Consider the following 12,761-nt stretch of genomic DNA (forward strand, 5'->3'; position numbering starts at 1 on the left):
ACGAGCCGCCACTGTTTGTAATTGCGAAATACATTAGCAGGATTAGGCCTGTGTAGCTCAGCGGAAGTGACGCTTGCATCCTCTGCAATTCGTCTTGAAATTACACTTAGGTTCAAGTACAGTCATCGACTATCCGACTGGAGGAACTTGTCTAAGCCTATTTTCGACCGATTTCCGAGTTAGTCGATCATGCACAGGCAAGCGGTTTTTCATCCCGTAAACTCAAGAAAATCCACCGTATTCCCACATTATTTCAGACAGTAGCATATCTTGTTAGGGTTAAGTATAAAGAGATGGTAGCACTTGTTTGCCTCATCGGTGGCTACCTATAATTAGTGATAGACATGGGCCAGCTATCTCTGATTGTCTACCCGTGGAGGTTGGACAGCCCACTCAGTCTCCAAATGCTAGATAGGGTATAAAGGCCTCGCCTAGCCCCTACAAATGAATAAAAGGCGTTAGCTGGTTTATTTTATTTATTTTTATTAGCAGGATTTCCGATTGTTTGACTGAGCCCAGACGAGTTGCAATTTACACTATATAATATGGATTTAAGATCAGCTTGCAACTTTTTCATTAATCCGTTAATAATTCGTAGTGTATTAGTTTTGCTATTGATTACATGAATGACGTGACGAATTAGTCATAAAAACTGAGAGATTAGTGGGATAAATGGAAAAAAAATGACTAAAGCATTAAGAAAAAAGGCAGGATTTAAAGTTTGTGGCCCTTAAGCTATAAATTTTAAGGGCCTCACGTGTACTGAGTAAACATGAACACCATCAGGGCCTGCACCAGGATGGACGTCGCCCGCCTGCAAAGCTGAAAAAATGGGCACCCCCAAACAAATGGCAGTTTATTTATTTATTTATATTTTATCATTATCATGTGGAATGAATTTACAAGAAAGAAATTGAATTATACATTTGTGCTTGAAAACATTTTATTAATTAAAATTTAAATTTCCTAGTTTTGATAATAACAAAATTATTTATAATATTCTTAATGTCTAAGTTTTGATCATTTTCAATAGCTATTAATGCTAGACTTTCAAGCCTTGTTTGTAACATACTTGTTCTTAAATAAGTCTTAATTAATTGAAGTTTCGAAACGAATGCTCACCGCTTGCTATAATAACAGGTATAGTTAATAATCTTAAAACAACTGCAAAACTCGTAAACAATCAATTATTCGACACAATACATTTAAGAATATCGAGAGGATTTTCAATTTTTAAAGTGTCTTTTCGAAAAATATCTCTATAAGATTGTATCTCGTCAAAGAGTTCCATAAAGAAATCCTATATCACATTACACCTGGTTCGAATGGTTAGAATCGTTAGAATTACTTACATTAGCGACATGAAGATTTCACAGAGCTCTGCACCGGGCCAAACGACTACTAGTGCTTCAGCGGAATGAGACTCTAAGGTCCCGTAGAAATTACATTACAGGATAGGGTCGTTGCACAGGGCTGCTCTGAGCCGAGCGAAACGGTGCGCTTGCTGCCTAAGAAGTTCATGACAATCTTAGTGGGAGAAAATCTGACCTATTTTTATGCATAATATGTAAGTTTGCAGCAATTATATTGACTTACCTAATTATTATTAGTTAATTCGTTTACAAAAATTTAAAGAAAGAATGAAACTTTATACTAACACTTCGAAACGGCGCCCACCTTGTGGTGGCGCCCGCCTGCAATGCAGGCCCTGCAGGCCAGCTTTCGCCTGTCCTGAGCACAGTAATCTGCATGTGGACGTATCAATGGCCTATAAAGAAGAACAATAACGTCTTTATCTCTCTGATTGTTAGAGTGTTCCTCAGTAATCTAATGAGCTACGTTGTCACCTCAGCAATATGCCGTCTGAACCTCAACTCCCTATCCACCATAACCCCTAATTCTCCAGCCCTATCAATTTCCTAGAGTATAGTTCCATCAATGTGGAACACAGCTTGTAATCTTTCAATCTCAAACGGCATAACATTATACTTTTCCGCATGAAATGTACACCATTATCTTTCACTGATACTGCTAGCTTATTTAAATGATCTTGCAAACTCTCTACATCAACTATTAAGCTACTGAACTTTGCATCATCAGCAACCAACTGAATATCCCCTTTCAAATTATTTCCTAATAATTTATGTACAAATTAAGCAATAATGGTATGAGCACAGAGCCTTGCTGCACACCACTGGTGATATGCTTCATGTCAGACTCTCCTCCTCCTTACACTAATTTTTGGTATCCGTCCTTTACTCGCTCTCATATCCGCATTATCAGTTTTAGGTTATCTACACTGAAGCAGAGGTCCCAGCTGTAGCTTGTCTAGGTTATGCATACACCAGCCTTACTACTAAGGCTACAAAGAAAATTCCCAAATCTTTCAATATAAGAGAAACGTTTCGGAGATCACTCAAATCTTGGTGCTGCGGCATAAGCATCTTACCTCTTTGAAATTTATTAGCAGCGAACCGTTAAGTTTAAATTCTAAATTCTTTAGAGAAGTTACACAACAATTCTGATACTATTGGACTGTAGGGGATGAAACGCCCTTGCCTACTTCCTATTAGAGGAATAAAATGCGTCAGGGGATTTTTCGAAGTCTTTCATTATATGTTAATCCCCAAGAATTAAAAAAAAAATGTTTACACCCATTATTATTATTATTATTTTAATTTCAATACATAACGAAAGAAGAAATAAATTAAGCGAAAATTATTAAATTTTTAATTAGTCTTTTTTTATATATATATATATTTCATTACATAACGAAAGAAAGGGTTGAAAGAAGAAATAAACTTACTTAAATTGTTAGTTTTATTAAATAATTGTTATTGTTGTTATACTTTGGGTTATAAGGAGATTTCAAGGATATTAGGGGATTTTTTAAAGTCTTTCATTATATGTTAATTCCAAAGAATTAAAAAAAAAACGTGTTAACATCCATTATTTTTTTTTAAATGTCAATACATAACGAAAGAAGAAATAAATTAAACAAAAATTATTCATTTTTTCATTAGTCTTTTTTAGATTTCAGTACATAACGAAAGAAAGGGTTGAAAGAAGAAATAAACTTATTTAAATTGTTAATTTTATTAAATAATTATTAATGTTGTTATACTTTGGGATAGGCGAAAGGGGCTCGAATTATTTCGTTGCTTCTGTGTCATTACCGGAATTAAAAGCGTCTTAGTGTACGAAATACATTCCCTCTCCTCTCTCGCCCAAATACAAATTCACAAAATTTTCATTGAGATATTTCTGGTTTAACAGTAATATACAGTCCCAGTATTGTATAATGTTTATATATACTTTTTTTTTCAACTTAAAGTTTATTTATTCTTTTCTTTTTTTTTTTTTTTACCCAACTTTGTTTTCTTATAGAAAGCATACATTCACTAGTGAACTACAATTAATTCACACATGTCATTAAAGCTGTGTATTAATAATTTTTTAGATTAATACCTGCCGTGAAAAAAGATTTGGCATGGTGCGCACAACACAAGCGATAATTTTTTGTATTTAGTTTTGTTATATATGATGCAACTCTGATCCATTGATTAAGTTGTTAATCTTAGTTGTTTTTGTACGTTTTGAAGTGATCTATCGAGCGCACCTTCGCTCAATTTGTGTGTTGCGTTGAGAACGAGATTTGGATATCCGTAATGGAAGAGTTACCGCACACCAGGTAATTATGAGAATGAATGAAGTAATTGATACCGCGTGCTATACACTTAATTTTTAAGAAATTGTGACTTTCTTGTCAAGAATCGTGTTTATTCGCATATGGGTACTATATCTCAGTAGCTTTATATATTTGTATATATTATGCTAAGGTTGTTTCATTGCAAGAGAAAAATAAAGATATAAAATTATTTAAAAAAATCATAAACAAATACAGCATGATCTCTAACTGCTTATCCATCAAAATGCCTTTACAAGTAAGTCACATTATTTGTTTGGGAGGCGTGTCGCTTGAATGACTTCCAGCACACCTTGCCTTCTTCACTCACAATAATTGCCTTTTATGCATTTCTTATACAGCAAGACTGCATTATTTGATTGAATTAGTTGAAACTGCATGCTCTTTTTCACTAATCGTGAATCATTTGCGTTGAACTCAATAATTTTACAGTACATTTAATTGTTTGAGAACCCTGTATACATATCATTTCAAATATTTTTAATTCACGGTTTTGTGCTAAAAGAAATCATCCAAGAATAGAAGAAACTTTTCAGTAAGGAGGAAGAGGTTGATATGGGAGCTTTATTTTTAAAGTATATAATGATACTGAGTGGGCCATGTAGTTAAAAGGTTCCTATATTCCATGGAGGCCTGATAATAATATATCGAATTCTGCATAAATCAAATCACATGTAATATAGATAAATTTGAAATAAGCTATTGCTTAACAGACTTAATATGTTCCAGTAACATACAACAGATCAAAATCTTAAACCTAGATGAATCTTTTACCTCAGGAGAATTGTAATAATAATGAAGATAATAATGTTATTATTGTTAACACCCAACCTCCATGGAGTCAGAGACTCATCGTGGGAGGTACTCAGTATTGCATATATCCTATTAATTTAGCTTCATTATAAATTATGAAGTGCAAAGAAGGGACATTTTTTGTAACACTAAGTTTCACAAGGATATCAGTTTATAAGTCTTGGAGTTCTTATACTGACATGTATATTGTATCGGCATACTTATGCTTACATGTAAGCATCACATTTCACTTTAACAGAAGTGTAGGCATAATACTGCATGATATTCTGTTACACAAATTTGAGCAGATGAGGTGGTTCAGAATCTAGTAATATAGATAAATTGGTGCCAGATTATTATTATTATTATTATTCAGGCCTCCATGGAGTCAAAAGACTCATCGTGGGAGGTCCTTTCTAAGAAACACAGGTCTATCAAGGCTCATCGAGGGAGGTCCCTCCTAGGAAACACAAAGTCTGTCATACCACTCCTTAAATGCATTGACCGTTGTCACTCTCACCACTCCATCAGGCAATTCATTCCATGATTCAACCACCCTCCATGCCAAGAAACCACTCCTTATCCTCTTTCTCACAGTTTCCTTTCGTAACTTCCAGGGATGGCCCTTGTCATGACTCCTTCCTGCTGTTCAACCAAGTGAAAGAACTCCCCAGTGTCAACCCTGTAACTATCTCTCAACAGTTTAAGTCTCAATCATATCACCCCTCCTTCTTCTATCCACCAAACTCTGCAGTCCACATTCCCTCAGCCGATCCTCATAACTAACATTGTACAGTCCCGACACCATCTTTGTTATCCGCCTTTTGTACCCTTTCCACAGTTAATTTATCAACTTCAAAACTCTGATCAGACCACACTTAGACTATTGTTCTAAGATCTGGGGACCAGATCTCAGAACAATAGTCTAAGTGTGGTCTGATCAGAGTCTTATACAATGGAATGATAACAATTTGATCCTCAGGTCATTGTCCTTCTCATTATTGCAGCAATCCTCTGCATTACCTTCACTACCTTTGCAATATGTCCTCTAAATTGCAGGTTTCTATCAATCATCAAACTCAGATCTCTTGTCTCTCCTACTTCCTTCAGTTTAACTCCTCCCATAGAGTATGCAGCGTCCCATCGATGTTTCCCAAACCTCAAGACCTTACATTTTGCTGCATTAAACTGAAACCCACATTCATTTGTCCATCTATCTTGCTTATTCAAATCCTCTTGCAGGGCTACCACATCTGCACTATTACTAATAATCCTTCTCGGCTTCGCATCATCCGCAAACAACTGAATATTCCCTTGCAATCCACAGACAATGTCATTGATACAAAGGTTAAACAATATAGGTCCCAGTACTGAGCCCTGTGGAACCCCGCTTGTAACCTCCTAGCTCTTTGATATTGCTCCACCATACACAACTCTCTGATACCTATCGGACAGCCAATCCTGAATCCAGTTGACCAACCTGATATCCAGACCCATGTGCTGCGACTTGAATATCAGCTTATCATGTGGCAACCTGTCAAATGCCTTTGCTAAGTTTAGGAAAATGGCAGTATATGCCTTTCCCTCATCTAATGCTCTTGTAACTTTATCATAAAAGGCTAGCATATTGCTAAAACAAGAGCACCCTTTCACAAATCCATGCTGACTCTCACTGATAACATTACCCTCATCTGCCCAATGCTGTATATGGTCCCTCACTAATTTCTCCAATATCTTACTAACTACTGACGACACACAAACTGGCCTATAATTAGACACTTCCAGTCTGCTACCGCCCTTATGCAGTGGCGCTATCTTATCTTCCTTCCATTCCATGGGCACCTTTCCTGCAGCCAGACTTTTATTGAAAAGACAGGTCAAGGGCACTGTCAGTTCCTTAGCACAGTCTCTCAAAACTCGTGGTGAAATACCATCCAGTCCCACAGCATTACTAACATCCAGAGTACTCAGTATGTGGGACACACTCTCCTCCTGCACCTCTAAACCTCGAACCTGCTCTATCCCTCTAGTATTCAAATTGACTCCTCCAGGATGAAATATTCCAATAAAGTGTTAATTGAACAATTCCACTATGTCCTCTGCATCAGTCGCTCTTTTCCCATTTTTATCCCACAATATCATTCTTCCACAGTCATTTCTCCTCCTACTGGCCACATAGCTAAAAAATTCCCTAGGATTTTCCTTGGATCTAAGGGCCAATCTTTTCTCATATTCCAGTTTTGCCTTCCTTACCATACTAGTCGCTCTTCTAGCCTGTGTCATATATTCTTCATGCATATTCTCTTCACCTATCTCCTTATATCTCCTCCATAGCCTCTTTTTTGCATGTACCTCCTGTTTAATATTGTTTGTCATCCACTTTACTCCAAATTGTGTCCTCTTCTTCACTAGTGGAATACAGCTTACCATTGCTGCTAACAAATATTCCTTCACAATTTCCCAAGCACTAATGATATCCCGGCCTTCCAATTCCTCCCCTCCATGAAACTTCCCCAAGTTGACATCTAAGACTATTATAATGACTTGCTTTATGATTCCACATACGTTCCTGTCTCTTTGGTACTCCTGAATGTCTATTCATTTTCCAAATCAAAACCATATAGTCCCTCTCTCCAACTGGTGGGAGAGATGTCATCTCAGTTATTATCAGCTCTTCTGATGCTGTAACCAAATCCCAAACTCTTGAACCTCTTGTTCCCTCTGTTACATGTTGCTTAAGACATTCATCCCTCAAGAATTCTAGAAATTCCATTCCCTTATTGTTACATGCATCTTCCTTTCTCCAGTCTATACTGCTGTAGTTAAAATCTCCCATAACAATCGTTCTTCTTGCACTTGCCATGCTCAACTGTCTCAACATCTCCTGGTCCCCACCCTCTGTGCTCCTTGGTCTGTAGCAACACCCGACTAAATATCCTGAGATGGAAAGGGAGAAGTAAATCCAGGAGAAGGCAGGTGACTAGCAGGTTGCTGTCGAGCTCTGTACTTGGAACATTGCTTTAATATATACATTAATAGTGAAGAAAATAATTTGAAGATAGATATTCGATTGTTTGCTGATGATCCAAAAATTAGTTGAGTAATAGTTATGCGAGGTGATGTAAAGATTCTGCAGAATGATTTACACCGACAATATGGGTAAAGGATAACAAGTTCCAATTTAATGTGAAAAAGTATGAGATTATGCATTTTGAGATGAGAAGATTACAAACTGTGTATTACATTGACAGAACTGAAGTTCAGGGAAAATGATGAGACTAGGGATTTAGGGGTAATGGTTGAAAGGAAGTTCAACGAACATACTGCTGAAGTGGCTCATAGGATTACTTGCTTATCAAAATGCATGTTGGGAAGAGGAAGTTGTGAAGAAGATACAAAGGTTACTGACCAAGATGGTGAGTGGTTTTGTTGAATGCATCACATGAGGATAACTGAAAATTTTTGGGTTGCAGAAGTCAGTTGATAAGTGGGAAAGAGAATTTTGTAGGATTAGTGCAGGTGAAGTTCAGTATATGATTAGGAGAAAAAGAACAAGAACATCCCTGAAAATTAAGACTTTGAAATTGAGGCTCCTGCTAACCATCCCTGGTTAGCAGGAGCCTCAATACAGATTTATCACTTGGAGAGTAGTGAATGAGTAGAATCGGTTGCAAGTCAGCTAATGAGTTCAAGAAAGATAAGATTAGTATGGACCTCCCATGATGAGTCTGGGCTCTATGGAGATGCCTGTGAAACAAATAAGTACCAGAGAAATTTTTTTTTTGTGCAACTTATGCAACTTGTAAATGTACAGGGTGTTTCAAATTAAACTGCTCCTATTCAGAGCAATCTGTAGAGAGAACCAGTAGATGAAATACCATTAGACTTGCTGGGTACCCTAATCATATCATGGAGAAGAGATTTTGACAATAAAAAAAAAATTAGTTTAAAATTTACCAATAGGAGAGCTATGGTACTGTGAGTGGGAGAAAATTGCATTAATGTGAATCAGATGGTATGCGATTCAGTCAGTGACAAACGAAGTTATTCAATTATGTTTATTTTATTCATTTCATAATATAATGTGATGCAAAAAAAACATATCATGTAGAGCTGACATGCTGCACAGAGCTATCAGGGAGATCTGGATGGTCAATGGAAGTGATTTTGAAGATGTTCTTCTTAATGCAGGACCACTAGCGATAGCAGGACCGCTGTAGATACAGGATTGTCTACAGCAGAATGCAACTGATCTGTCAAAATGTTTCACACGTGATGCGTGATTTTGTCTTTCAAATCTGCCAGGTGAAGAACTTTTCCCCAATTCACCAGTTGAGGTAATCCCAAAATCTAAAGTCAGAAGGGTTAATTTTATTATTATTATTATTATGTGGCACCTCCATGGAGTCCAAAGACTCATCGAGAGAGGGCACCTACTCTACAACTCTGTCTCTGCCACTCAAATCCACCAACTACACTAACCGCAACTACACAAACGCCATCTACTGCCCATCATCACAACCACTAGCATTTCCACAGACAATCGCAAACATCCATGCCCGTGGCGGGATTCAAACCCACAGCCGTTTGGCTGGAGAGCAGATACACTAACCACTCAACCGACCAGGCCAGCAAAAAAAAATTCACATTTGACATCTGTAGATGCTGTATGGTCCCTGCCGTACTTCACATGGTTTTGGCAATGATGTCTTCTGCTAGAATAAGTGGTAGGGTCGCAGATTCCCTTTCCACACAAAGTTTGTAAGACAATCACAAACAACCATGCCCACAGCGGGATTCAAACCTGCAGCCTCTTGGCTGGAGAGTGGACATGCTAACCACTCGGCCAACCAGGTAGGCAAAGAAATCGAGCCAGCCAGGATGGTCTGATGAACATGGTGACCATTTCATAGAAAAGGAGCGACTAATTAACCTTTCTTCTGTGAAACGTGGCTTACTTGGTATGCAAAATTCACTATCTTTACTTGTTCACAGTGCCATATTTCCCTTATCAGTCATTTTTTTGAACTAATTTTTTTTTGTTGTCAAAATGTATACTAATGCCAGGAGTATCCGGAATAAGGGAGAGGAATTGGTGGCGCAGATAGCATCAGCCTGGCCAAAAATTATTGCGATCACTGAGACGTGGTTGACAGAAGGGGATATAAAAACAGGAATAGAAGTCGCTGGGTATAGCATTTTTCGCCAGGATAGGAGGGGAAAGCGTGGTGGTGGGGTGCTGCTTATGATAAGTGATGACCTATGTCCTCTAAGAGTGGAGAATTTGGAAGGAAGTGAGACAAATGATTTTGAGAGCGTATGGTGTGAGGTAGAGGTAGGCAAGACAGGATATTTAGTGGGGTGTTGCTACAGACCCAGGAGCACAGAGGATGGGGACCAGGAGATGTTTAGACAGCTAAGTTTGGCAAGTGCAAGAAGAATGATTGTTATGGGAGATTTTAACTTCAGTAGTATAAATTGGAGAGAGGAAGATGCATGTAACAATAGGGGAATGGAATTTCTAGAATTCTTGAGGGACAAATGTCTTAGGCAACATGTAACAGAGGGAACAAGAGGTTCAAAAATTTTGGATTTGGTTATAGCATCAGAAGAGTTGATAATAACTGAATTGACGTCTCTCCCACCAGTTGGAGAGAGTGACCATACGGTTTTGACTTGGAAAATGAATAGACATGCAGGAGTATCAAAGAGATGGGAACTTATGTGGAATTATAAGGCAGGTGATTATAATAGTCTTAGACGTCAACTTCGGGAAGTTTCATGGAGGGAGGAATTGGAAGGCCGGGATATCACCAGTGCGTGGGAAATTGTGAAAGAATATTTGTTATCAGCAATGGTAAGTTGTATACCACGAGTGAAGAAGAGGGCGCAATTTGGAGTAAAGTGGATGACAAACAATATTAAACAGGAATTGCATGCGAAAAAGAAGCTATGGAAGAGATATAAGGAGACAGGTGAAGAGATGCATGAGGAATATAAGACACAGGCCAGAAGAGTGACTCGTGTGGTAAGGAAAGCGAAACTGGAATATGAGAGGAGATTGGCCCTAAGATCCAAAGAAAATCCTAGGGAATTTTTTAGCTATGTGGCCAGTAGGAGGAGAAATGACTGTGGAAGAATGATATTGTGGGATAAAAATGGGAATAGAGTGACTGATGCAGAGGATATAGTGGAATTGTTCAATGAACACTTTATTGGAGTATTTCATCCTAGAGGAGTCAGTTTTAATGCTAGAGGGATAGGACTGGTATGAGGTCTGGAGGTACAGGAGGAGAGTGTGTTTCAGATACTGAGTACTCTGGATGTCAGTAAAGCTGTGGGACTGGATGGTATTTCGCCACGAGTTTTGAGAGAATGTGCTAGGGAATTGACAATACCTTTAACGTGGCTTTTCAATGAAAGTCTGGCTTTGGCAAAGGTGCCCAGGGAATGGAAGGAAGGTAAGATAGTGCCATTGCATAAGGGTGGTAACAGACTGGAAGTGTCTAATTATAGGCCAATCTGTGTGTCATCAGTAGTTGTTAAGATCTTGGAGAAAGTAGTGAGGGACCGTGTACAGCATTGGGCAGATGAGGGTAATGTTATCTGTGAGAATCAACATGGATTTGTGAAAGGACGCTTTTGTTTTAGCAATATGCTAGCCTTTTATAATAAAGTTACAAGAGCATTAGATGAGGGAAAGGCATATACTGCAATTTTCTTAGGCTTGGCGAAGGCATTTGACAGGGTGCCACATGATAAGCTGATATTTAAGTTGCAGCACATGGGTCTGGATGTCAGATTGGTCAACTGGATTCAGGATTGGCTGTCTGATAGGTATCAGAGAGCTGTGCATGGTGGAGCAGTTTCCAGGAGGCAGAGGGGTACAAGTGGGGTCCCACAGGGCTCAGTACTAGGACCTATATTGTTTAACCTTTATATCAATGACATAGCCAGTGGATTGCAGGGGGATATTCAGTTGTTTGCGGATGATGCGAAGCTGGGTAGGATTATTAGTAATAGTGCAGATGTGGTAGCCCTGCAAGAGGATTCAAATAAGCTAGATAGATGGGCAAATGAATGGGGATGTCAGTTTAATGCAGCAAAATGTAAGGTCTTGAGGTTTGGGAAACATCGATGGGATGCTGCATACTCTATGGGAGGAGTTATACTGGAGGAAGTAGGGGAGACAAGAGATCTGGGGTTGATGATTGATAGAAACCTGAAGTTTAAGGGACATATTGCAAAGGTGGTGAAGGTAACACAGAGGATTGCTGCTATTATGAGAAGGACACTGACCTGCAGAGATAAGAGGGTTATCATTCCGTTGTATAAGTCTCTGATCAGACCACACTTGGACTATTGTTCTCAGATTTGGTCCCCAGGATTTGAAGGGGATAAATTAACTGTGGAAAGGATACAAAGACGGATGACAAAGATGGTTTCAGGACTGTACAAGGATAGTTATGAGGATCGGCTGAGAGAATGTGGACTGCAGAGTTTGGTGGATAGAAGAAGGAGAGGTGATATGATTGAGACTTTTAAACTGTTGAGAGGTGGTTACAGGGTTGACACTGGGGAGTTCTTTCGCTTGGTTGATCAGCGGGAAGGAGTGATGACAAGAGGCCATCCCTGGAAGTTACGAAAGGAAACTGTGAGCAAGAGGGTAAGGAGTGGTTTATTTGTGTGGAGGGTGGTTGAGCCGTGGAATACATTGCCTGATGGAGTGGTGGGAGCGAGTACGGTCAGTGGGTTTAAGGAGTGGTATGATAAACTTTGTGTTTCTCAGGGGGGGGACCTCCCCTCGATGAGTCTTGACAGACTTTATGTCTTAGAAAGGACCTCCCTCGATGAGTCTTTTGACTCCTTGGAGGCCTGAATAATAATAATAATAATAATAAAATCTCTTTCCCATGATCTGATTAGGTTACCCACAAAATTTGAGATTATTTCATGTACTGGTTCTCTCTACAGATCTCTGAATAGGGATACTTTGTGATACTTTAATTTGAATTTTTAATTTGAACAAATGAGAAAACTTGCAGTAAAAATTGTAAAAGCATCCAAACGGAGATGGGAAGGATGTCTGGCTCAAGGGAGGGACAATAGATGGACCAGAAAAGTAACAAATGGATACCAACCGGAAAGAGAAGACAAGAACACCCACAAACAAGATGGGCAGATGAAATAGAAAATCTGGCAAGAAAGAGATGGATGGCAGAAGCAGAAGATTGGGAAAATTGGATGATCATGGAGGAGGCCT

General features: G+C 38.7%; 1 protein-coding gene across 1 annotated transcript in view; it reads left to right on the top strand.

Moving 5' to 3' along the window:
* Positions 1 to 3,594: 3,594 nt before the first annotated feature.
* The window catches only part of LOC150094501 (growth hormone-regulated TBC protein 1-like), a 193,261-nt gene continuing 184,094 nt past the window's right edge, over positions 3,595 to 12,761 (top strand). The window contains exon 1 of the mRNA XM_090412483.1: positions 3,595 to 3,691. Coding sequence (XP_090268609.1) covers positions 3,669 to 3,691 — 23 coding nt within the window. The 5' untranslated portion in view covers positions 3,595 to 3,668. The remainder of the gene's footprint in view (positions 3,692 to 12,761) is intronic.

This window comes from Typopeltis vanoorti, chromosome 22 (assembly GCF_054136105.1).
Source record: "Typopeltis vanoorti isolate ZY-2024b chromosome 22, IOZ_Tvanoo_1.0, whole genome shotgun sequence".
NCBI lineage: Eukaryota > Metazoa > Arthropoda > Arachnida > Uropygi > Thelyphonidae > Typopeltis > Typopeltis vanoorti.